This window comes from Bufo gargarizans, chromosome 5, assembly GCF_014858855.1.
Source record: "Bufo gargarizans isolate SCDJY-AF-19 chromosome 5, ASM1485885v1, whole genome shotgun sequence".
Classification (NCBI taxonomy): Eukaryota; Metazoa; Chordata; class Amphibia; order Anura; family Bufonidae; genus Bufo; species Bufo gargarizans.
The window spans coordinates 20,738,210-20,761,285 of NC_058084.1; the positions used below are offsets into that span (position 1 = coordinate 20,738,210).

Here is a 23,076-nt window from a genome sequence, read left to right on the forward strand (position 1 = left end):
CAGAGGGGACCAGACCGCCGCCTTACAGATATCCTTAATAGAGACAGAAGCCCTCTCAGACCAAGAGGTGGAAATAGCCCTAGTAGAGTGGGCCCTGAGGCCTTCTGGAGAAGACTTCCCTGACGATGAATAAGCCAAAGATATTGCAGATGTAATCCATCTGGCCAAAGTATTTTTTTGATGCTGTATGGCCCTTCCTCTTCCCCTGAAAAACAAACATCGAGGAAGATTTCCTCCAGTCTTTAGTTCTGGACAGGTATTGTATTAAACACCTCCTAACGGCAACGATAGGACTCTTCCTCCTCTGTAGATGGTGACTCATAAAAAGGTTGTAAGCAAAATTACCTGAGATCTCTGAAACCTGGAAGCTACCTTAGGAAGGAAAGCTGGGTCATGTTGGATAATCACCCTATCTTCTAAAATGGAAGTATAAGGGGGGTTGATAGAAAAACCCTGTAGTTCACTAATCCTATGGGCAGAGGTTAAAGCTACCAATAAACATAGCTTAAAAACACAAAATTTTAATAGAAATAGGCTCAAAGTTTTTTTTTGTTAAAGCGTTTAGCACCAAATTTAAATACCAAGGAGCTATCCTGGTGGGAGAAAAGTTCAGGGAGGATCTGGAAATAGATCTAAAAAAAAATAAAAAAAAATAAAAAAAAATCTAGAAACCCATGGATCTAAAGGACAGATTTTCGTTAAACAGAGCCGAAAGCGCCGAGACCTAAACCTTTAACCTGCTGGGTCATGATTTTAATTTTAAACCTTTCTGAAGAAATTCCTGAATCTGGCCGACCGGAGCCCGAGAGGGGATGTTCCTGAAATCCAAATCAGCAAAACTCAGGAATTTCTTCCAGACCCTGGCATAAATGGACATCGCAACCATCTTTCTATACTTTAAGAGGGTATCGACTACGTCTGAAGAAAACCCTCTCGGTTAGCAGGAACCTTTCAAATTCCATGCAGTTAGATGGAGCCCCTTTATTTGTGGATGAAAAATCAGTCCCTGAGACAGGTCTTTCACTTCTGGGCCAAAAAGGGGCTACCATAATCACACTTGCACAATCTCTCATCTTCTGCAACACCCGCCATCAGTATCAAACTCCTGCTCCTGGTACCTCCCCGTTTATGTAGGAAACTAGTCTTGTTGCCCCCCAACCCCAAGGGCTTGCGTCTGTGGTCAAGCACAAAAGCCACTTTCTCCAGGGCGCTCCCTGGATCAGGTTGTCTCTTATTAACCACCACACTAGATCCTCTAGGGTCTGGTCTGATATTACAAAGCTTGTATCTAAGGGTGTCTTCTCCCCTTCCCAATCTGTTAACAGGTCCGACTGCAGAAGCCTAGAATGGAACTGGGCCCATAAACCCGACGGGAATACAAGAGGTCAGGCTCTCCAGAATCGACATACCTTTCCTCAAAGATATCCTTGAATTCTGTATCAAGTCCTGTATTTTTCCTCTTACTTTCTAAATTTTTTCTTCCGTCAAAACACATTTCTGCACTTCTGAATTCAGGAGTAGCCCCAAAAATTGCTGGTTCTGTGAGGGTTCTGGTCTTGATTTCTCTCTGGTCAGGATCCAACTCATCTTCTCCAGGATCTGAGACACTTCCTGTACTGCATTCCTGCAGGATTCCAGTGTTTCTCCTACTATCAAAAAGTCGTCCAGGTAAGGGATAAAAAGAATGTATCTCTGATATGAGCCCACATTTCTGAGATCACCTTTGTGAATACTTTCTGTGCCATTGAAAGCCCAAAAGGGAAGGGCTTGAAACTGCAGATGTCTGACTACCCGTTCTAGTTCTACTGCCACCCAGAGAAACTTTTGATAGTCCTGATGAATAGGGACATGAAAATAGGCATCTTTTAAGTCCAGTACCGCCATGAAGCAATTTGGAAAGAGAAGATTTATAGCTGAACGTATTGTCTCCATCCTGAATTATTATTTTTATTTTTTTAGAGCAAGAAACAGTTTCTTTTTTAAATCTATAATCAGGTTTTTTTTCACCAAAAAGAGGTGAATAAAAACCTTCTCCCTCTTGTCCCCCTGGAACTGGAATCAGAACACTTATCGGAGAAGGAGAGCTAAACTCTAGCTTCAAACCCTGACCTATGGTATCTAATCTCCATGAACTGCTGGAAACTTCTTTGGCTAGTCTTCCTCCTACAGGCAACCTGGCGTCATTTTTGGTCGCTAGACTTTTTCTTATCACCCAAGGATTGACTGAAGAAAAAAACCTCTTCAGCCTCTTCTCTTAGATTCTTCAATACCCATTGTCGATTTTACTGCTTTGAATAAACAGTCAATATCTTCTACTGGAAAAAAGGGACTCCCTACTTCCTTCTCCTCAAGAATAAGACAAGACGTCAGAACATTGGTTCTCAAAGGAAGGAAAATCCTGCTCCTGTTCTGAGTCCGAGGAGTCTACCGGCTGAACCCGCCTATATTTCTGTTCCTTCTGTACCCCTGTATTTCTGGCCATGGAACAGCTGACCTCAGACCTAACCAAAGACTGAAGGTTCTTATAGAAAGAAGGCGATTCTTCTGCTACCGTCTTGTCAATGCAGGTCTGACAGCTTCTTCACATATTCAGAAGATAAAGGGCATCTGCATAGTGCACACTCCTTATTCTTCCTCTTAGTTAATGCTTTTTTTAGGCTTTCCCTGTAACATATACATACTTATATATACCATTAACACAGGCTTTATGAAAGAACAAATGGCCAAGGCCGCTCACCCCCTGTTTCAGGTACCAGAGCTGGAGTGGAGGGAGGATCATCAGGCATATCCTTCTAGTCTTCCTCCATTGTGGCTTGCCAGAGGTTCTCAACGCTCCTAATCCAGGTTGTATGGCTGCAAAAGACCTGCCAGGAGCCTTTTCACATGCAGTGCTTTAATTCCCATTCAACCCGCCGGCAGCCACATTCGGGTTACGCGCTCCTTTTATGCGCCTCCCATGACGTCATTACACCGCACCTACACATCCGGCACATGTGTTCCAAGCCTCGAATTCAGACTTCCTCACCGATAGCTTCCAGAAGCACCCGCTCCTCCCCTGGGACGCTCTTCAGTTTGCCCAAGGTGCGCAACCACACCACCAAACATGCACCAAGCGCTTCAGGACTCTCCAGCCAGCTACCGCGCCTCTGCCAGTCCACCGGCACATAATACATGCCACCAAACTAGAGTACTGGGACCAGGTAAGAGGGAGCACCCAAGGAAGAAACCACACGTGACTTCAGGCTTCCCTCCAGAGACAGGAAACCATACTGAAGTAGGAGGAGAGCCTCCGCCTTTTTGTACTTCAGGTTTCCTGTCTGTGGGGACGGATCCGCTCTCTCTCGTGGGTGAGAGGAAAGGGGTCTTTTAGAGAGTCATAAGTAGCCCCTTATTTTAGAAGAGATTCCAACGGTGATAACCATCTTTTTAGGGATCTAGAAACAGATGTAGCAGCTAGATTTGGTTAGAATAAAGCAGCTGCGGCCTCCCAGGTCGTCTTCAGACTTGAATCTGCTTTCTTATCCATGGGGTCTTCTAGGGACCCCATGTCCTCAAATGGAAGGGCATTTGCCCCATGACTAATTTTGATAGGGATACATCTACTTTAGGACAGGATGTAAACAATGCTTGGTCTTAAATCACTAAATAGAAGGTGCCGTCTCACAGTTTCTGGAATAACTTCCCATCCAGAGTCTTCCATTCCCTTTTTATTAATTCCTGCATTTTTTTTGTACTGGAAAAAACTTTTTCCTTTGTTCTAGTCCACTAAACATCTGATCTTGGACGGAGATCATCCGAGAGATCCATGGTAGCCCTGACAGCTTTGATTAACTCCTTTGTATCCTTAGAGGAGAAGAGAAAACTATTCAATTCTGAATCCGATCCAGAGGAATCAGAAGAGACAAGGCCCTCTGTATCTGAGTCTTGTTCTGACTCTGATGAACTAGAGTAACCTAATTTAGGTTCCCTATGTTTTGACGCAGATGTACTAGGGGTAGGCATAGAATTTTCAGAAAGAGCTGCTCGCATTTCTTCCCCGATTACGTCCCTTAAATCCTCTCTAATGGAAGGAACCAGATCCTTTGCCATATTTGTAATACCTTTCAGGTAATTTTACTGAACATATAACATTTCTTAGTTTTTGGACTAGGTTTAGCTCTCTGAGCTTTATCCTCATCACTCTGCACGCACACAGGGAGAGCGGTACAAGGGTGTTAGCATAAGTAACAAAATACAGCATTTCCCCAAGAGACTGTTAGTAACTAACAATGGTTGGCCCCTGGGAGGTCGCCATTTGGACTGTACCAGGCTCAGACATGTTTGGCCACTTTACCTCTGACCCCTTTAAATACTCTTACCTGCAGACCTCAGCTCAGCGGGCGACATCCGCCTTGATCCTGCGTGCCAATTTTAGTCCGCTCCACAGTCCGGAAGTACCTCCTAAAAACACACGGCTTCCGGTGACATCATCGCAAGTGCCGAAAGGTATCGGGCTGCGATGAGGAGCTTGAACACGACCGGAGGGACTCCGAGTGTCCGGTCCGCACATGGACCTCCACGCCAGACGTGCAGAGCGGGAGGAAAGGACCAGGGATCCCAATTCTTACCAGCACCTCAAATACTCAACTAGGGCACGGGTGCTGCCTGCTTCCCTCATGTGGAAGGCATTCCATCATAACTCACCTCTGCCTGCCTTACACAGAAGCGGCCTCACAGCAAGTGCCATGAGGATAATCTATCTCCACCTGGAGGGACAGGAAGACACCGAGGAGGAGCTGGAGGAGGGTCAAATTTATTCTTCCTGTCCCTACATGGTTGGAGGGGGGTCATCTCTCATGGTATGCCATCATGGAGGATGAAATGAAAAAAAAAACAACAAACTTTAACATGTCTCACAAAAACCAAGGCAGCTCCTCTAACCTCAGCAAACAGCTGCAAAATAAAACCTTATCACAGCAGATCCAAAAGACGATCCTCACGAGACTCAGCAGCCAATCACAGCACAGATTGTGAGGACACGAATGACCCTTCACCCTCCGTGGGTTTTAAAAGATTTTTTTTTATTTAATTTATCAGCCTCCCCAGGTAGGGATTGTAATGGACATCGAGAACTTTGTGTGGATTTCCCCTGCAGTCCCTTATCCTCTCAGGTGGACGATACTGATCGACAGGCAAAAATAACAAAAGAAAAATGTAAAGGAGCGAACCCTGTGGCGACAGGAGCCCGGAAATAATATTACAACGGAGTTTTCTGTCCAAGTGCAGCTTCCAGAGGCAGGAAAGGGACTGATGCCATGATCCGGATCTCACCGTCGAGGCCGCTAACGCAGATGAGGAGGGTTCGAAAGAAGTACAATCATTGCGTTACTTTGGAGGTTTATAGACCATCTTCCTGGACTTCAGCACAGACCACCGGTGTCGCTTCATGTAGTAGAGGACAGCGGAAATCACAGTCGACATCAAGATGATCTGGAGACAGAAAGGAGCGAGTGAGGAGGAAGCCGACTGCAGCCAAGCACTGGAGCAACAACACAGGGTAGGGGTGGACTAAAATGTCCCAAGAGGGTACACCAGCAGATAAAAAAAACTTCCCCTCCGGTGCTGATCCGATGGTGCCCGGGTCCCCACTGTGCTCCACTTCCTGATTGTGATAAACACGGCAGGAAATTTGCCAGTGAATGAGCCGCATTCACAGCCACTTCCTGCCGTGTCAGGACAGAAGCAGGAAGTGGCAGCAGCGGTACACAGGACATCACAACTGCAGCCAAACAATACGAGTCTGGGGAAGAGGACAAGGATGTGGGGCAGGAAGGAAAGGGGAGGGTTTTTAAAAAAAAAAATTCAACATGCACTGAACATTATAGGAAAAAATAAACTTATTGATAATTCCTACACCCGGTCTACATGGAAAACTCACTTTAAGGCCCATGCGCTTGCGGTCATCGTGTTCTGGCTCAGAGGCCCATCGCAGGAACGTGCAGACATCTTTAGCCACCTGAGTCATTGATGCTGGTGTCCCTAAAGAAGAAAATGCCACTCAGGATCAGTACAGGATATGTAATGTATGTACACAGTGACTGCACCAGCAGAATAGTGAGTGCAGCTCTGGAGTATAATACAGGGTGTAACTCAGGATCAGTACAGGATATGTAATGTATGTACACAGTGACTGCACCAGCAGAATAGTGAGTGCAGCTCTGGAGTATAATACAGGATGCAACTGAGGATCAGTACAGGATAAGTAATGTATGTACACAGTGACTGCACCAGCAGAATAGTGAGTGCAGCTCTGGAGTATAATACAGGATGTAACTCAGGATCAGTACAGGATAAGTAATGTATGTACACAGTGACTGCACCAGCAGAATAGTGAGTGCAGCTCTGGAGTATAATACAGGATGTAACTCAGGATCAGTACAGGATAAGTAATGTATGTACACAGTGACTGCACCAGCAGAATAGTGACTGCAACTCTGGAGTATAATACAGGATGTGGCGGTCCTTTTTTCCGCACCGGTAGAATGCAGACGGGTTATTGAATTAGAAGTGGGGAGGTGTCTGATCTTGGATGTCCTCATGAAGAGACAAGAACTTCCTCTAATTAACATCTATGGTCCCCAGTCCAAGTGGGACCAGAAGAGTCTCTTTATTAGGATCAAGCCCTATCTTTTAACAAGTCGGGAGGTGCTCTTTGGAGGGGACTTCAATAATGTCACGAGGCCCCCGGTATAGGGGAGGTTCCAGGGACAAGCTGACTTATGACAGCGTCACGCTTAATAGTATAGCTAGTGAGGCTTGCCTGATGGATGTCCACATCTGGCACACCCCAGGCCACCTGGGGTTCACCTATCATAGGGGTAGTTGTAGGTCTAGAATAGATAAGTTTTATTTAAAGAGGAAGCCGTCTCCTGTGGAGGTGGAGTTCTCCGACCACTGTTTGATTTTGTTTTCTCTCAATATTACAGAGACCCCCCAGATGGGAAGAGGCTACTGGAGGCTCAATTCATCTCTTGAGCCTCCAGAAGACGCAGAGATAAGACGGTCTTTTGAGGATTTCGTTCAGAGCTAGGTACCATTGCTGGATCTTTGCAGCAGTAAGTCTGAGTGGTGGGAGATGTTCAAGGAAAGGGTGGGGAGATTCTTCCACCAGCTCTTGAGCTTCAGGAATCTGAGTAGGTACCGCTTGTATCAGAGCCTGAGGAGGAAATTAGAACGTCTTGTCTCAACTGGGGGGTAGCCATGGGGAGATCTCCAGAGTGAAGTCTTTGCTTACGTGGAGTCAGTACGATAGACACGTATCTTTGGTTTTTGAGAAGGATTACGGGACATACCGCTCACCCGACCCTTACAGAAACTGCAGGATGTTAGCGAGTAGTAAGATTGTGTCAGGACTGATTGATAGTACGGGTTTCCTAAAAAGGTCCAGATCAGGGATCTTTGAGTTCGTCAGATCCTTTTACTCATATCTTATGTCGAAGAGGGATCTTGATCGTGATAAGATAATCGGCTTTCCTGGCTGCAACTGTTCCTGAACCAGGAGTGGACCTCTCGACATTGTGACCGAAATGATCCAGAAAGAGGAACAACAGGCTTAAGATTGCCGCTCAGAGGGTGGAACAGTGAAAGGGTTGGTCTTTGACCCTCCAGAAAAGGGTGAACATTATCAAAACCTACCTGATCCCTTTGCTGTTATATCTGGGCAGTGTGTGCATCTTGCCAGAACTTTTCTGGACTCGGGTCTACTGTCTGTTCTTCCAGATGTTATGGGGAAATAGACTAAACCTTGTCAGGAGGGAGGTTCTTTACCGTACGAGGAGACTAGGAAGGTTTGGTATGGTCAACCCTGTGGTGTTCCTGGTGAACACCTTTATTAAGATTAACCTTGCAAGCCTCCGGAAAGAGAGGGCTCCTCCGTGGGTAGTCTCCTGTTGGGGATGGTTTCAGCCTTTCTTCCATGAATGGGAGACAGGGGGGCAAGTGAAGAATCTCCGCACACCACATGGGCATTTCCCTGCTTAAGCTGCCGTGGTTCTGAAGGTATTACGTCGGTGGGGTCTGGGGATGTGGGAAATCAGGACTCAGTCAAGGAAACTCCTTCAGAGGGTTCTGTTCACCCATTTCCAGAAGCCTCTGGCCCTCAGGGACTGCCAAAGTCAGAATCTGGGGGTCAGGTCACTTTTTTTTATTCCATTAGGATCCCTTTAAAGTTTTTCGACTTGACTTGGCGCTGCTTCCATGAGAAACTGTGTGTGAGGGAAAATCTGAAGTGTAAGAGCTCTAAGGACAGGGGGTGTCCCCGAGAGGAGCGCGGTGGTGTGCTGGAGAGCATGGACCACCTCCTGCTTAATTGTCCCTTTAACACAGAGGTTTACACCAGGGTGAGGACCTCCATCGGCTTGCCTAGGCTGGTCACTCTTTCCTATGCTGAATGGGCCTATGAAGCATTCAGACACCTGGGTGGTAGGGACCGCTGCACTTTATTCCTAGTCAGCTCAATGGTCAGGTACTACACGTGGCATGCACGATGTTTAGTCTCGAAGCAGCGCAAAATCCTCCCCATGGATGAGGTGGTTAGGAACATTCTTGGAGACCTGGTGAAGGTGCACTCTCTGGAGTATGAGAGGTTGTGTGTGGCCAGACCTCTCTCCTCTGGAGGGGTTTTACCTTTAGGGTACCCTAGCCTGTGGTCTTCCTGGTGGTGGGCTGCTCAGGGCCCAAAAAAATAAAAATAAAATATAATATTATGAATTGTTGTGTGTTGTATTGTTGGTGCTTGGGATTTTTATAAGTTTGTTTTGCAAGATTTCTGTAATTTTGCTGTTTGTAGGTAGGTGCAACCGGATCAGGAAGGTTAGCACATCGATATTGAAATGGTAAATCCTGTAAATAGTGGGTGTTCTATGCGGAAGTGAGTGTTGGGCTGGATGGGTGTTGTCTGTACCGTGCTGAGGAGCATTAGGTCTGTATACTTGGTTTGGGTTTTGTGTTATGTTTTGCTGTGATTTCTGTATTTGTTATGTTTTTAAATTTTAATAAAAGAAACAGGATGTTACTCCACATCAGTACAGGATAATGTATCCAGCGCCCCAGAAATACCACTACCCACCACTCAGATAACATGACCACTGATGAAGGTCCACCGTGACCGAAACGCCTGGTCAGAAATATTTTGTTATTGATTCCATATATACCACGGGCAAATGGATGATGCAGAGATTATGAAATAAACCTCACTTGAATTGCAAATCAACCTGAGTGCCTCAACGCTTTATTACAATGTATGTACACAGACTGATTATGGACCTACACAAGTATTTACACCTACCGTCGTCATACTCCAGAATTTCACTGTAGATGGGAGGTGCCATACCGATGGCCTGGCCTGCGAAGTATGGGTTGAAGTACAGTCCTTCCCTCAGGGTGACGCCGGCTGGAGGGTCGCAGTATCCAGTGAGCAGAGAAAAGATGTAATCCTCTCCCCCGTGCCTGGAAACACAACCAACAAGGAGGTTAGGAGACCCAACAGTTCAGTGGTTAGCAATACAGTGCTATATGAAGTATTCACACCCCGGACTGAACACAAGTGCTCCTCATGCGTTCTGCAATTTGCGGCCGGCACCATGATAGAAAATGCCTATTCTCGTCCACAATTGCGGACAAGAAAGGACATGCTCCATGTGCTGTCCACATGCTGTTCGCGGGGCCGCGAAACTCCATGTGCTGTCCGCATCCATTGAAATGAATGAATCAGCACCCAGATGCAGATCCAGTCATACGGTTCTCAGGATCATGGTCACAAAAACCATATTACAGTACTGTGCAAAAGTTGTGGAAAAATGCTGCAAATTAAGTGTTAATGGTTTATTTTTACCAATTAAAATGCAAAGTCAAAGAAGAGAATTCTAAATCTAATCAATATTTCGGCGAGACCGCTCTTTGCCGTCAGCATCACTTCTTCTGGGTACACTTGCACAGTTTGTGAAGTAGAACTACCACCCCAAACATCCGGCCATTGTCATTAAGAACTAAACTTCAGCTTAAAGATGATCCGGGAGCCCTGATTTCAGCATCATCCAGTCTGTCTGCGATTATACGGAGACAGAATGATCTGAGCAAGCCGACAGCCACAGATCTGTGCATCGTTCTACGAGAGGTCTAGAACCTCCCTGCCGAAAGTGATGCTGGAGGTAAAGGACGGTCACACCAGATACTGGCTGGATTTGGATTTCTCTTTTCACTTTGCATTTTGTGAATTAATATAAACACCCTATATCCCTATTAAAGTATTCTTACGGCACAGTGTTTTTCTCCACCTGCCTAAAACTTTTGCACAGTACTGCAGATTCACTGAGGCTCAATGTTTTACAATAAGCTGAAAGGATGTAAAGTTCCAGGTGGGTGTGAATACTTTATAGGGGCCGTGTACAGAGATACAGAGATCCTGCAGGGAGCCCGATTTATGTACCGGCGGCAGGGTACCTGGCATTGGCGATGTAGCTGAGATCCGGGGGCAAGGCTCCGTTATTGGCTGCTCTAGCTGCTTCAGGGTTGGGATACGGCTTTGGAAAGAGATCGGACAGCTTACCGGGACGGGTGAACATCTCGCCGTTGTCATCGGGACCATCCAGGATCTCAAACTTATGAGAAAAAAATAAAGACAAAGCAGCAGCTGCTGTCAGTCCAACAACGAGGTGCAGGAAATAACGCTGCGGCCGGCTCCCCTCCCCCCACAGCTGAAGGGCACACTCACCTCCTCAGCGAGGGCCTTGGCTTCGGCTTCTGTGTGAGTAACCCCAACCAGGTTCCTGAAGGCGATGTAGTCCATACTGTGACAGGCGGCACACACCTGCCTGTACACCTGGTAACCACGGCGGACGCTGCATGGGACAGAAGCAGCGTTACATCACACCCAGACTACTATGTCCACAAATGAGGTGCTGGGTTATTGTTTATGGCAGTGGTCCTCAACCTGCTGCAAAACTCCAGCGTCTAAAATGCCAGAAGCCGAGTTTAAAAAAATAAATAAAATCACCAGACATATCAAGGGTTCTGATTGGCGGGGATTGGAGTGCCGAGACCCTGAGGAACACTAGAACGAGATTAGAGAAGCACTCACATTTCACGCTCTCCCCTCACTGCGAGATGGGCCCATTTCTATGGAGCCCATCTCCTGCAGCAATGAAAGTGAGATATGCGAGCGCTTTCCTCTCCTCGTTCTAGCAACTGTTAGGGGTCTCAGAACCCCGCGATCAAAACACTGTCTGACATATCAAAAGTTACTAAAAACTCTGTGACCCTTCAAGGAGCACATAACAGCAGGATCAACCCCATACAACCGTGTAAATTAGGACTTCAGTGCACCGGGGGATGAGCCCACGCCCCTCCGTGCACCAAAGCTCCTGTGCTCTGCACGTGGACCACCCCACTTGTCTCTTTAGTTTACAACTACCAGGCATCTCCCCTGGACCCGTAATCTCACTTCTGCGCCATAGTCCATATATCGACGTCTGAGCAGTAGATCTGCCTCTACTTCTCTAGCGTTGCAGATGACATCCTCCACCTGGAAGTGGAGACCCTCTGCTTCATTCAGGTGAAGGATGAGATCATTGGCGCATCTACAGTAGTCGCCTGCGCTGCAGGGTGGTGCAGAGGCAGATGCGCTGGTGAGTGGTCTAAGTGCAGAACATAAGAGCTCTGGTGCTCCGAGGGCCTTGTATCCACTCCTTACTGCACTGAAGATCAAATTTGCATATGTAAGAGTATATCTGAAATTTTGATATCGATGGCCTATCCTCAGAATAGACCGTGTCTGATTGGTGGGGTCTGACTTCCGGTATGCACTACAGCCTCTTCCTCTTTTTTTTAGGATAGGCATAACAGTAACATCCTAGATATCATTTTACTGGAGGATGAAGAACAAACTTACCAGGTATTATGCCTGGTTTAATAGGGTTGAACCTGCTGACAGATGCTCTTTAAAGGTGCAGTTCACCTCCAGCAGCTTCTGCCCACTGGGAGATACAGCGATGCCCACCTTACCATGCACATGGTAGACGTGTCCTAGGACCCTCAGATTGCTGCTGGTAGTGAACACCCCCTTTAATAATTTTGCCATGTCACTATCATGTGTACATGACACCATGAAGGGGCAGATGAGGAGCATTTCCACTCTCAGGCCATTACCTGGCATGATCCAGGGAGGAGAGGAAGCCGCCATGGCTCCAGGGGTAGCTAGGAGCGTGAAGTTCCAGGTCAGTGGCTTTAACCGAATTGTGGAGAGCGAAAACCAATCCGGCTCCTCCGGCGGCGATGACCCCGATGGTGGAGAGTGCCAGTCTCCTGCCTCGGGAAAGGGAGGAGAATGACATGTTGGCCTGAAACAAGAGAATAGAAAGAGTTAAGATAAGTGATGGAATCAGGAGGCTCAGGATGAGCACAGCTATGGCTAATGCAGAGCAGGGAATTGTGGGTGTGGTGGAACCAACTTGGCCGCTGGGTTTTGGAGGGGCCCGTCTGCAGCCTCCTCCCTCAGGATTATGGTCCATATACTAAAACTATGAAGGAGAAGACAGACCGGCCGCACAGCCTAAATCTGTGGAACTGTTGTGGGCAGGAAAGCCATGCGTGCGGTCAAATGTGACAGCCATGGAATTCGGGAACCCCTGCTCGGCTCTGGGTGATTTCTGGATATGTTGTTCGCCCAGATCAGAGCCATCCATGGATGTATAATTTATGGGGATATGTTGGGCTTTGGGGTGTGTGGCGAAAGCACCTTCGTCACTGGGATTTGGAAAGGCCTGCTTGCCAGCCTCTTGCCCTGTGACTATGGCCCCTGGGACACTATTTGAGCATATTGGATTTTAAAGGCACCGTTTCTGCCCCTTGGACTTTTAACTGGAACAGATTTAAACATGTGGTGGCGGCGGCCATCTTAAATTGTTCAGCAGTGTTTTACGTTGAGTGTATGGAACTATTTGGGGCATGGGACCATGTGCAAAAATAAGACTTCCAGGAAATTCCCGAACCCCTGACCCGATCTGGGTGATTTTTGGATACTTTGTTCACCCAGATCGAGGTTATCGGGGGATGTGACTTTTATGGGGATATGTGGTATTTTGGGGATTGCTATATCACAATACTCCCCTGAGTAGAAGCTCTTGTAAGAGCTTGTTCTTGGTCCCTGCTCTGGATTTAGGAGAGTGTAACGGAACGCCTTGCACCCCGACTGGGTCACCTCATCACTAAAAGTGGAACACCAAGCGATCAAAAAGGCGTATGCCCCCCAAAATCATACCAATCTAACCGTCACCTCATCCCGGAAAAAATGAGCCCCTAAGAATCGTCCAAAGTTTTTTTAAATAAACTATGGAGACACTAAAACATGATTTTATTTGGTTTCAAAAATGCTTTTATTGTGTTAAAATGTAAAAAAAATTAAATAAATAAAAAAGTAGACATTAGGTATCGTTGCTTCCGTAACAACCTGCTGTATAAAAATATCACATGAGCTAACCCTTCAGATAAACACCATAAAAAAATAAAACCGATGTCAAAAAAGCCATTTTTTTGTCACCTTACATCACAAAAAGTGTAACACCAAGCGATCAAAATCATAAGCACCCTAAAATAGTACCAGTCATCTCCTTCCGCAAAAAATAATACCCCAAGACAAATCGCCCAGAAAAAATAAAAAGTAGACATTAGGTATCGCCGCGTCTGTAAGAACCTGCTATATATAAATATCACATGACCTAACCCCTCAGGTGAACACGATAACACCTTACATCACAAAAAGTGTAACACCAAGCGATCAAAACATTATAAGCACCCTAAAAATAGTATCAACCAGTCATCTCATACCGAAAAAAAAAAAAATGAGCCCCTACATAAACTGACTTTCAGAATATGGAGACACTAAAAAAACTTTTCAAAAATGCTTTATTATGTAAACCTGAAACAACCAAAAAAGTTGTCATATTTGGTATTGTCACGTCCATAACAACCTGCTCTATATAAATACCACATGATCTAACCTGTCAGATGAACATTGTAAATAAAAAATAAAAACTGTGCCAAAAAATCTATTTTTGTTACCTTGCCTCACAAAAAGTGTAATAGAGCAACCAAAAATCATATGTACCCTAAACTAGTACCAACAGAACTGCCACCTTATCCCGTAGTTTCCAAAATGGGGTTAATTTTTGGGAGTTTACTCTAGGGGTGCATCAGGGGGTCTTCAAATGTGACATGGCAACTTAAAATTCTCCCAGTGAAATCTGCCTTCCAAAAACCACATGGCGTTTCCTTTCCTTCTGCGCCCTGCCGTGTGCCCGTACAGCAGTTTACGACCATATGGGGTATTTCTATAAACTACAGAATTAGTGGTTAGCCATAGCAAGGATGAAACCGGGCCCCCCACACAGGACAGAAGATTTTTTCCTAAACCCCTTTCAATGACCCTTGGGCCATTTTTCCGCTGCCTCATTTGTTAAAAGTTGTTCCTTTAGAGCAGGGGTGCACAACCTGCGGCCCGGGGGCCACATGCGGCCCTTGATACCATTCTGTGCGGCCCCCCAACCATCTGGTAACAGACATCTATGCCTATGTCTTGTGGCTGCTCACATGTATTTCTCCCATTAGATGGGAGTCCTGGAAGTGTAACTAGACATTAATGGTATATGTGTTCAATATGCCATAAGTACAATATTTAAGTTGTTAATACACCTTTAAATTTTAATATCGGCCCTCGTCATTGGTTCAGTCTGGCAATGTGGCCCCCAATCAGGAAACGTTGTGCACCCCTGCTTTAGAGGGTAGAGTCCTGACCAAGTTTTCTCCTCCAGCAGAAGAGATAATCCCAACTAAGACTGGGCCCCCTCTTGCCCTGGGCCCCATAGCAGTTGCATGGTCGGCCGCTATTGTAGTTATGCCCCTGTTAACCCTTGCTTTGTTAGTGGGAAAAAAAATTTGAAAAATCTTCCAAAAAAGTGAAATTCTGAAATGTCATCTACATCTCCTTTAATTCTTGTGGAACACCTAAAAGGGTTAAAGTTTGCAAAATCAGTTTTGAATACTTTGAGGGGTGTAGTTTCTAGAATGGGGTCATTTCTGGGTGGTTTCTATTATGTAAGCCTCACAAAGTGACTTCAGACCTGAACTGGTCCCTAAAAAGTGGGTTTTGGAAATTTTCTGTAAAATTTCAAGATTTGCTTCTAAACCTTCTAACTTCCCCCCCAAAAAAATGAAAATGTCATTTACAAAATTATCCAAACATGAAGTAGACATATGGGGAATGTAAAGTAATAACTAGTTTAGGAGGTATTACTTACTATGTTTTAAAAGCAGAGAAATATAAATGTGGAAAATTGCGAATTTTTTATTTATTTTTTTATAAAAAAAATACCAAGAAAAATATTTTGACTCAAATTTACCACTGTCATGAAGTACAGAATGTGACAAGAAAATCTCAGAACGGCCTGGATGAGTATAAGCGTTTTAAAGTTATTACCACATAAAGTGACACTGGTCAATAGAGTCTTGTCTCATGTGTGGGGGACAAGGCTGCATCTACACTGGGGAATGCTGTACGCTGTATACTCCCCTGGCTATAATCCCCGAGCTCTTTTAAGAGCTTGTTCCTGCATCGCTCTCTGAAGGAAGAGAGGTTCAGCCACTGGGACCTGGAAGCCTCGTCATAGGCCCAGTGTGGGTACAAGAAGGCGAGATCCCAACCAAGCTGCGGCAGTTCGTGGGGTTGGCAGTGCTTAAGTGACAAGTGAGTGCTTGGAGCCCTCGGACAGGACTAGGAGCATCCATCAACAGAGGTACCCAGTCGGGGTGCCAGGAGATCCGTTACAGTGTGATACGAGGAAGCCATACTATATAATAACCTCTGATCATTGGTGATGATGCAGCAGCTGCAGCCGGATCTAGGAGGCACTCTTCTCCAGCCTTCCTCACAGGATCTACTCGGTGTATATGTGTATTAAGCTACATGCACACGAACGTTGTTCGTTTCCATTCCATTTTTTTGCAGATAGGATGCAGACCCATTAATTTCAGTGGGTCCGCAAAAAATGCAGACAGCACACCGTGTGCTATCCGCATCCGTATGTCCGTTCTATAGCACTGCCCAAAAAGAATAGAACATGTCCTATTCTTATCCGTTTTAGGCATTCTTACAATGTATCCGAAAAAAAATAAAAAATAACTCAGATGGCATACGGATGTCATCCTTTTTTGGGGCGGACTGCAAAACACATACGGTCGTGCGCATGTAGCCTTACACTGTATAGTATATAATGTGCTGAGCACGTATATAACATGTATGATATTACAGATCTACCCGGTATACATGCGTATTCCCCTGGTCACGTATGAAGTACTGTGTTTAAGGAGGACACGGCTGAACTAGAGCAGAGGAGGCGACCACAGGAAGGGTTGGGGGCACGGCATGACAGGATGGCTTTAAAGAGGCTCTGACACCAGGATCAACCCTAATAAACCACACATACTGGCTGGTAGGACTCATCGTGCTGATTAAAACGATACCTTTCTTTTGTCGGTATGCTAATCAGCCGCACAGTGGTGTTTTTATTCATCTGTAAATAAGTTGGAGCACCAGGAGGCGGTGCTGAATCCTTGGAGCACTTCTTTGTAACACCCCCTGTGCTCTGCACACTCCCCCTGATTGACAGGTTAGCCATCAGCATGCTGAGGGCAGAGCTGTGCCCTAGCATCTACATATCATATACACTATGTACTGTAGCATCACCACTCCGAGATCTGCTCAGAAAGCTCACCTACATAGCACTGCTTTATTCACAGATAATATATGATCATACATACACCAGTGATCTGTGACAGCTTCTAAGTATAGGAAAGACATGCTGAGGGCAGAGCTGTGTCCTAGCATCTACATATCATATACACTATGTACTGTAGCATTACCACACTGAGATCTGCTCAGAAAGCTCACCTACATAGCACTGCTTTATTCACAGATAATATATGATCATACAGACACCAGTGATATGTGACAGCTTCTAAGTATAGGAAAGACATGCTGAGGGCAGAGCTGTGTCCTAGCATCTACATATCATATACACTATGTACTGTAGCATCACCACACTGAGATCTGCTCAGAAAGCTCACCTACATAGCACTGCTTTATTCACAGATAATATATGATCATACAGACACCAGTGATATGTGACAGCTTCTAAGTATAGGAAAGACATGCTGAGGGCAGAGCTGTGTCCTAGCATCTACATATCATATACACTGTACTGTAGCATCACCACACTGAGATCTGCTCAGAAAGCTCACCTACATAGCACTGCTTTATTCACAGATAATATATGATCATACAGACACCAGTGATATGTGACAGCTTCTAAGTATAGGAAAGACATGCTGAGGGCAGAGCTGTGTCCTAGCATCTACATATCATATACACTATGTACTGTAGCATCACCACACTGAGATCTGCTCAGAAAGCTCACCTACATAGCACTGCTTTGTTCACAGATAATATATGATCATACAGACACCAGTGATATGTGACAGCTTCTAAGCAGAGAGAAAACACACAGTCCTGATCAAAAGTTTAAGACCATTTGATAAATGGCAAAAAAAAATCTTATTTAGCATGGCTGGATCTTAACAAGGTTCCAAGTGGAGCTTCAACATGCAACAAGAAGAAATGGGAGGGAGACAAAGCATTTTTTGAGCATTCAATTAACTGAAAATAACGATTAAACTGAAACAGGCTGTTTTTCAGCTGATACATTTTTTTTAGGACGACATGCTTTTAAAAGGCCAAATCTGTGCAAAGATGTGGATTCATTGTCAGGTAGTCACACGTTGTGATGGCAAAGGCAAAAAAACTCTCCCTTTTTGAACGTGGTCAGGTTATTGAACTGCATAAGCAGGGTCTCTCACAGCGCGCCATCACTGCTGAGGTGGGACGCAGTAAGACAGTCATTTGAAATTTCTTAAATGATCCTGAGGGTTATGGAACAAAAAAGTCAAGTGGAAGACCCCAAAAAATTTCACCAGCACTGAGCCGGAGGATCCAATTGGATGTCCGTCAAGACACTGGACGATCCTCGACCCAAATTAATGCCCTTACTGGTGCTGACTGCAGCCTTATAACCATCAGACGGCATCTGAGACTGAAGGGCTTCAAAAACAAAAAACATCTTCAAAGACCTCGTCTCCTTGAACGCCACAGAACTGCTCGTTTGGACTTTGCAAGAGAGAACCAAACATGGGACATTCAAAGGTGGAAGAAAGTTTTATTCTCTGATGAGAAAAAAATGTAACCTTGATGGTCCTGATGGTTTCCAACGTTACTGGCATGACCAGCAGATCCCACCTGAGATGTTTTCTACGCGCCACAGTGGAGGGGGCGCCATAATGGTCTGGGGTGCTTTTTCCTTCAGTGGAACAATGGAGCTTCAGGAAGTGCAGGGGCGTCAAACGGCCGCTGGCTATGTCCAGATGTCGCAGAGAGCATTCCTCATGGCTGACGGCCCTCGTCTGTGTGGTAACAGGACAACGCTACAGTACACAATGCCCGCAGGACAAGGGACTTCTTACAGGAGAATAACATCACTCTTTTGGCCCATCCTGCGTGTTCCCCTGATCTAAATCCAATTGAGAACCTTTGGGGATGGATGGCAAGGGAAGTTTACAAAAATGGACAACAGTTCCAGACAGTAGATGGCCTTCGTGCGGCCATCTTCACCACTTGGAGAAATGTTCCCACTCATGGAAACGCTTGCATCAAGCATGCCGAAACAATAACGGCGGAGCTACTCATTACTGAGGTCATGTTTGGAAGTTGGATTTCTGTTGGGGGGGGGGGGGGGGTTAGTTTTTTTTGGAGGTGTGGTCCTAAACTTTTGATCAGCTGAAAAACAGCCGGTTTCAGTTTATTCGTTGTTTTCATTAAATTGAAGGCTCAAAAAATGTCTCACTCTCATTTCTTCTTGTTGCATGTTGAAGCTCCACTTGGGACCTTGTTAAGATCCGGCCATGCTAAATAGGATTTTTTGCCATTTAGCAAGTGGTCTTAAACTTTTGATCAGGACTGTACTTCTCTGTGTGGTGATGCTGTCGCTTGGTCATACGTGCACGGCTGGCATGTAGAGATCCTGGGAGAGACACTTTTCCTCTATGTAGTAATCCTATAGCTTGGAGGTATCAGCATGGCTTTGTGTGTAGAGATCCCAGTTCTGAGAAACGTTAAAGTTTTTTTTCTTCACATATTTGTTTTTTCTTCCACGTGTCCAGCGAACGCGTATTGCTGGTTTCTTTATAGTCATACATTGTGCCAGTAATAGTTTTCAGGTTTCTCCGCAAAAAAACACCACCACTATTCTCAATGTAGTAAGGCCTTATTATTAGATATTATTTTTATAGCCTTTTATTACGGGTTAAATGACAAGAAGCCTTTTCTCTGCTTAGAAGCCGAGACGTGTCCCTGGCGTCTGTGCGATTGTACCTTCTGCCTGTGAATAAAGCCTCATTCACACGTCAGGGCTCGGTCAGCGATTGGGAGCCAAAGCCGCGATCGAAGCCTCCACAGACGTAAGGTGTAAGGATTCGGCCCCGCCTCCTGGTGCTCCAACTTCTCATTTGCATATTTAAAAAAAAATGGAGATTTAGCTACAGCTGTTTAGCATAAAGACAAAAGAAAGGTATTGTTTTAATCAGCATGATCAGCCCCACCAGCCAGTATGTCTGGTTTATTAGGGTTGGTCCTGGTGACAGAGCCTCTAATTATACTGTACATGTAGGTAGATGGGTGATATCGCAAAAAATAAATAAAAATCTCAGTGTTCAACTTAGGTTGAATGCACATGGCCGTGAGCGGTCCGCGGTATCCCAGCCTGGAATCCTGCTGAGAGCAGCAGCGCACGGCATCATTGGTTGCTATGCCGCGAGCTTCATGCCGCCGCTGCACTACAGTAATACACTCGTATAGATCAGAGTGCAGCGGCGGCATGAAGCACGCGGCATAGCAACCAATGATGCCGTGCGCTGCTGCTCTCAGCAGGATGCCAGGCCGGGATACCGCGGACCGCTCACCGCCGTGTGCATTCGACCTTAAAAGGGTTTTCTGAGATTTTTATACCGATGACCTTTCCTTAGGATAGGTCATCAGTATCTGATCGGTGGGGGTCCGACATCCAGGACCCTCACTGACCAGCTGTCTGAGAAGGCCCTGGCGCACTGCGCCGTACACTGTATTGTGGCTGTGTTTGGTACTGCACTCTGCCCCATTCACTTCTGGAACAGTGTATCAGCGCAGCCTGTGTGGAGTAATTTCTGACCCTGGCAACCAAAAATTGGACTTAGATTTTCCTAGAGGGGCACTGCTGATGTGAGACATTAGAATACCAGGATCCCCACCAATCAGGACAGTGGGAGTCCCTCCTTAAAAGGAAAAAGCAAAACGTAGCAGCAGGTGGACCATGGGTGGGACCCCCGCTCCATTCATCAGGAGAGGACTTCCAGGAACAGCCGAGCACAGCGCTCCGCTACCTCCCATAGAGATGAATGCCCAACCGCCTGCTATGTATTTCAGGGGGGTCCTGAGTGGCACACTGTCCCCGTCCTACTGCCGGGACCCTCGCCAATCTAATAGTTATCCCCCTATCCTGAGGATACGCAATAACTTCTCATAACTGGAATACCCGTATAAAATGTAATCATTAGGAGGAATGAACACGAACAGTCGCCCAGAGCGGGAGCAAATACATGAAGGGACAGCAGAGAGGACCGGCTGATGACCCGATACCCGGTCTGCCCAGGACAAGATGGCGCCCTCCACATCAGGGAAGAAGGTTTTATCATAGTCATAGATGGGCCTCCCTACAGTCGGGGCAGCGAGGAGGTGATGGTGAATTGAATACACTGGCTCAGGCTCACACGGACTGGATTTCTGATGGCAGATTTGGGGTACGCGTCATTCTCCTCTAGGCTGGACACAATGGCCGCTGTCTCTCACCAATCACATAAGGGCAGGGCCCTGTATACGGTCAGGGCTGTGTATACGGAGAGCCATTACCGCACAACACTACAACTCCCAGCATGCCCTGACAGAAGCGGTTCTTCAGCTTCTGACATCAGGAGCAGCGCGGCGGACGACGGTCCAGTGTGACCAGAGCGGTGCAGGCGTCCGCCCCTGTAGCCACACATCATATATGACAGGGGGCTAATGTAAGGAGTCTGATCTGCCCTGCTGCACACTTGGCCGCACATGCGGCACCGCTGCGGCATTACAGGCCTGCCCCCACCAGGGCACCACACAGCAGCTGACACCCGACCACCTGCAGCAGGCTCCGGCCCGTCCTCCCTCTCTCTCCCCCGGTGACCTTCATTCACCGCCCGGTCACCGGCTTCCCCTCCGCCCAGCACCCTGTTCCGGCCCCCGACTCCAACCATTGCCTTCCCCGCTCTGCCTCTCACCTGAGGAGCCACAGGCCAGGCGGCTCGCCCCCCGAGCAGCTGTCCCGCCCGCAGCGACCTCCGTAGTACCAGACACGCCGCCGCCATCTTTCCCGGCTAGAAGGGAAGTCACAACTCTGGCGTCCGCCCTCACTGACAGCTATGACGTCACTTCCTGCCGCCATCTTCCAGCTCCCCAGTCCTGGAAGGACGCCTGGAGTTCAGGTCAGGTTGGGTGTAGCAAAATGGCCAGGACGACCTTAGCAGTGCGCAGGCGCGGGGTGAGCTTCGGTCAGATGGAGGTGACTTGTGCCGCGGGTCACATGACCTCCGGCGGGAAACTCTTCCATTTATGGCGTCCGCACGGCCTGAGCCCGAGACGTGATGGTGTGTTTTCTGTGAGAGATGCAGCCATTAGGGCCAGTCATAGTCTGTGAGGAGGAACAAAACGTGACCGAAAAGATGAAAGACCAGGAGGGGTTTGTAACATGAGGCGTAAAAGCTCTGGCCTCAGGCCATTCCTTCCTCCTTTCCCCAGGTCCCGCGGTTTCCGCCCGCTTAGGGTGTTTTCTTTTCGGCTGCATCTACTTTAGTCCCCTGCTCCGGCTGTGACAAGGCCACATCTGTTTTCTGATTTTTCCCTGCCATTCAGGGGTTCTATTGGGTCATTTTTCTCACCAATGGGGGTTGCTTTGACCCCCTTTCTGTGCATACCCTTTTTTGTAGCCTTTTGGAGCTTTTTCCTGCTTCCCTGCAGCTTCAGTCCGCCGGGGGTGCCTCATTTTTGGCTACACTATCTACTGTTTCTGCCAGGACTAGGTCAAACTCTTTCCCAACATTTTTTCTGACTTCCTGTTTTTTTCTAGGGGTGTTGCCTCCCTCATGGCCTTCTTGAGGTCTCTGCAGGGAATTTCCAGTGGGAGGACGAGATGTCCTTTTTCTCAGAGGGTGCTTTCCCCATTTTCACAGTGCCCTCCGCCCACATGTAGCGTCATTGGTGGGACATATTATCTTGGGTCCCTGTTCCGTGGTTCATGTTGTGGCAGGTCCCCTTGCCCTCCATTACTCCCCCTGGGTTGCATCTGATCCTGCGGTGGCTGGGGGGGTTGCTGTGCTATCGGCTTGGCTGGCCTGCATGCGTTGACTGGATCCTGGGCTCAGTCGGGTTTCCCTAAACTCTGTTTAGGGGTCACCTTCTCCCCATGTGGGTCCCTCACCTCCACCGTAGCCTGCGCCCATTCTCAGCTATGATGATATTATGGTGCTCTTCCCTGCCCTCATGGGGCAGCATCGGGCCCCCGGGAGTCCTTTGCTTCCTGCCTCGTTCCATATCGGGGCAGAGTCCAATAGCGGCATAGGGTCTCCCCTCATAGCTCCCGCTCATCTCCTGCATCCTGGTTAGCCCAGTCGTCTCCATGACACCACATCCTGAGACTGACTTCCTGATAGGAAAAACACAGAGAGGTTTAAATCCCACCCCTTCCCCTCCATCACCAGTGTTGTTCCTGTCCTACCAGGATAGGAAGCAGGAGAGGTGCATGGAGGGTCTTTTGGGGCCTACCTGTAAGACATATATGCAGGCCAAGGTCTGATCCACAGGGCGGCTCGTCCTCCTTC

The 23,076-nt window shown here is 47.0% G+C and overlaps 1 protein-coding gene across 1 annotated transcript; it reads right to left on the reverse strand.

Annotated features, from left to right (window-relative positions):
* Positions 1–5,039: 5,039 nt before the first annotated feature.
* LOC122938275 (cytochrome c1, heme protein, mitochondrial) lies at positions 5,040–21,608 on the reverse strand. Its single transcript, XM_044293674.1, has 7 exons — positions 21,481–21,608; positions 12,184–12,374; positions 10,751–10,877; positions 10,480–10,637; positions 9,326–9,486; positions 5,918–6,018; positions 5,040–5,469 (listed from the first exon to the last, which is right to left on the reverse strand). Exons 1-7 carry the CDS (start codon positions 21,565–21,567, stop codon positions 5,365–5,367), a joined length of 930 nt encoding a protein of 309 aa, XP_044149609.1. The 5' UTR covers positions 21,568–21,608; the 3' UTR covers positions 5,040–5,364.
* Positions 21,609–23,076: the final 1,468 nt, after the last annotated feature.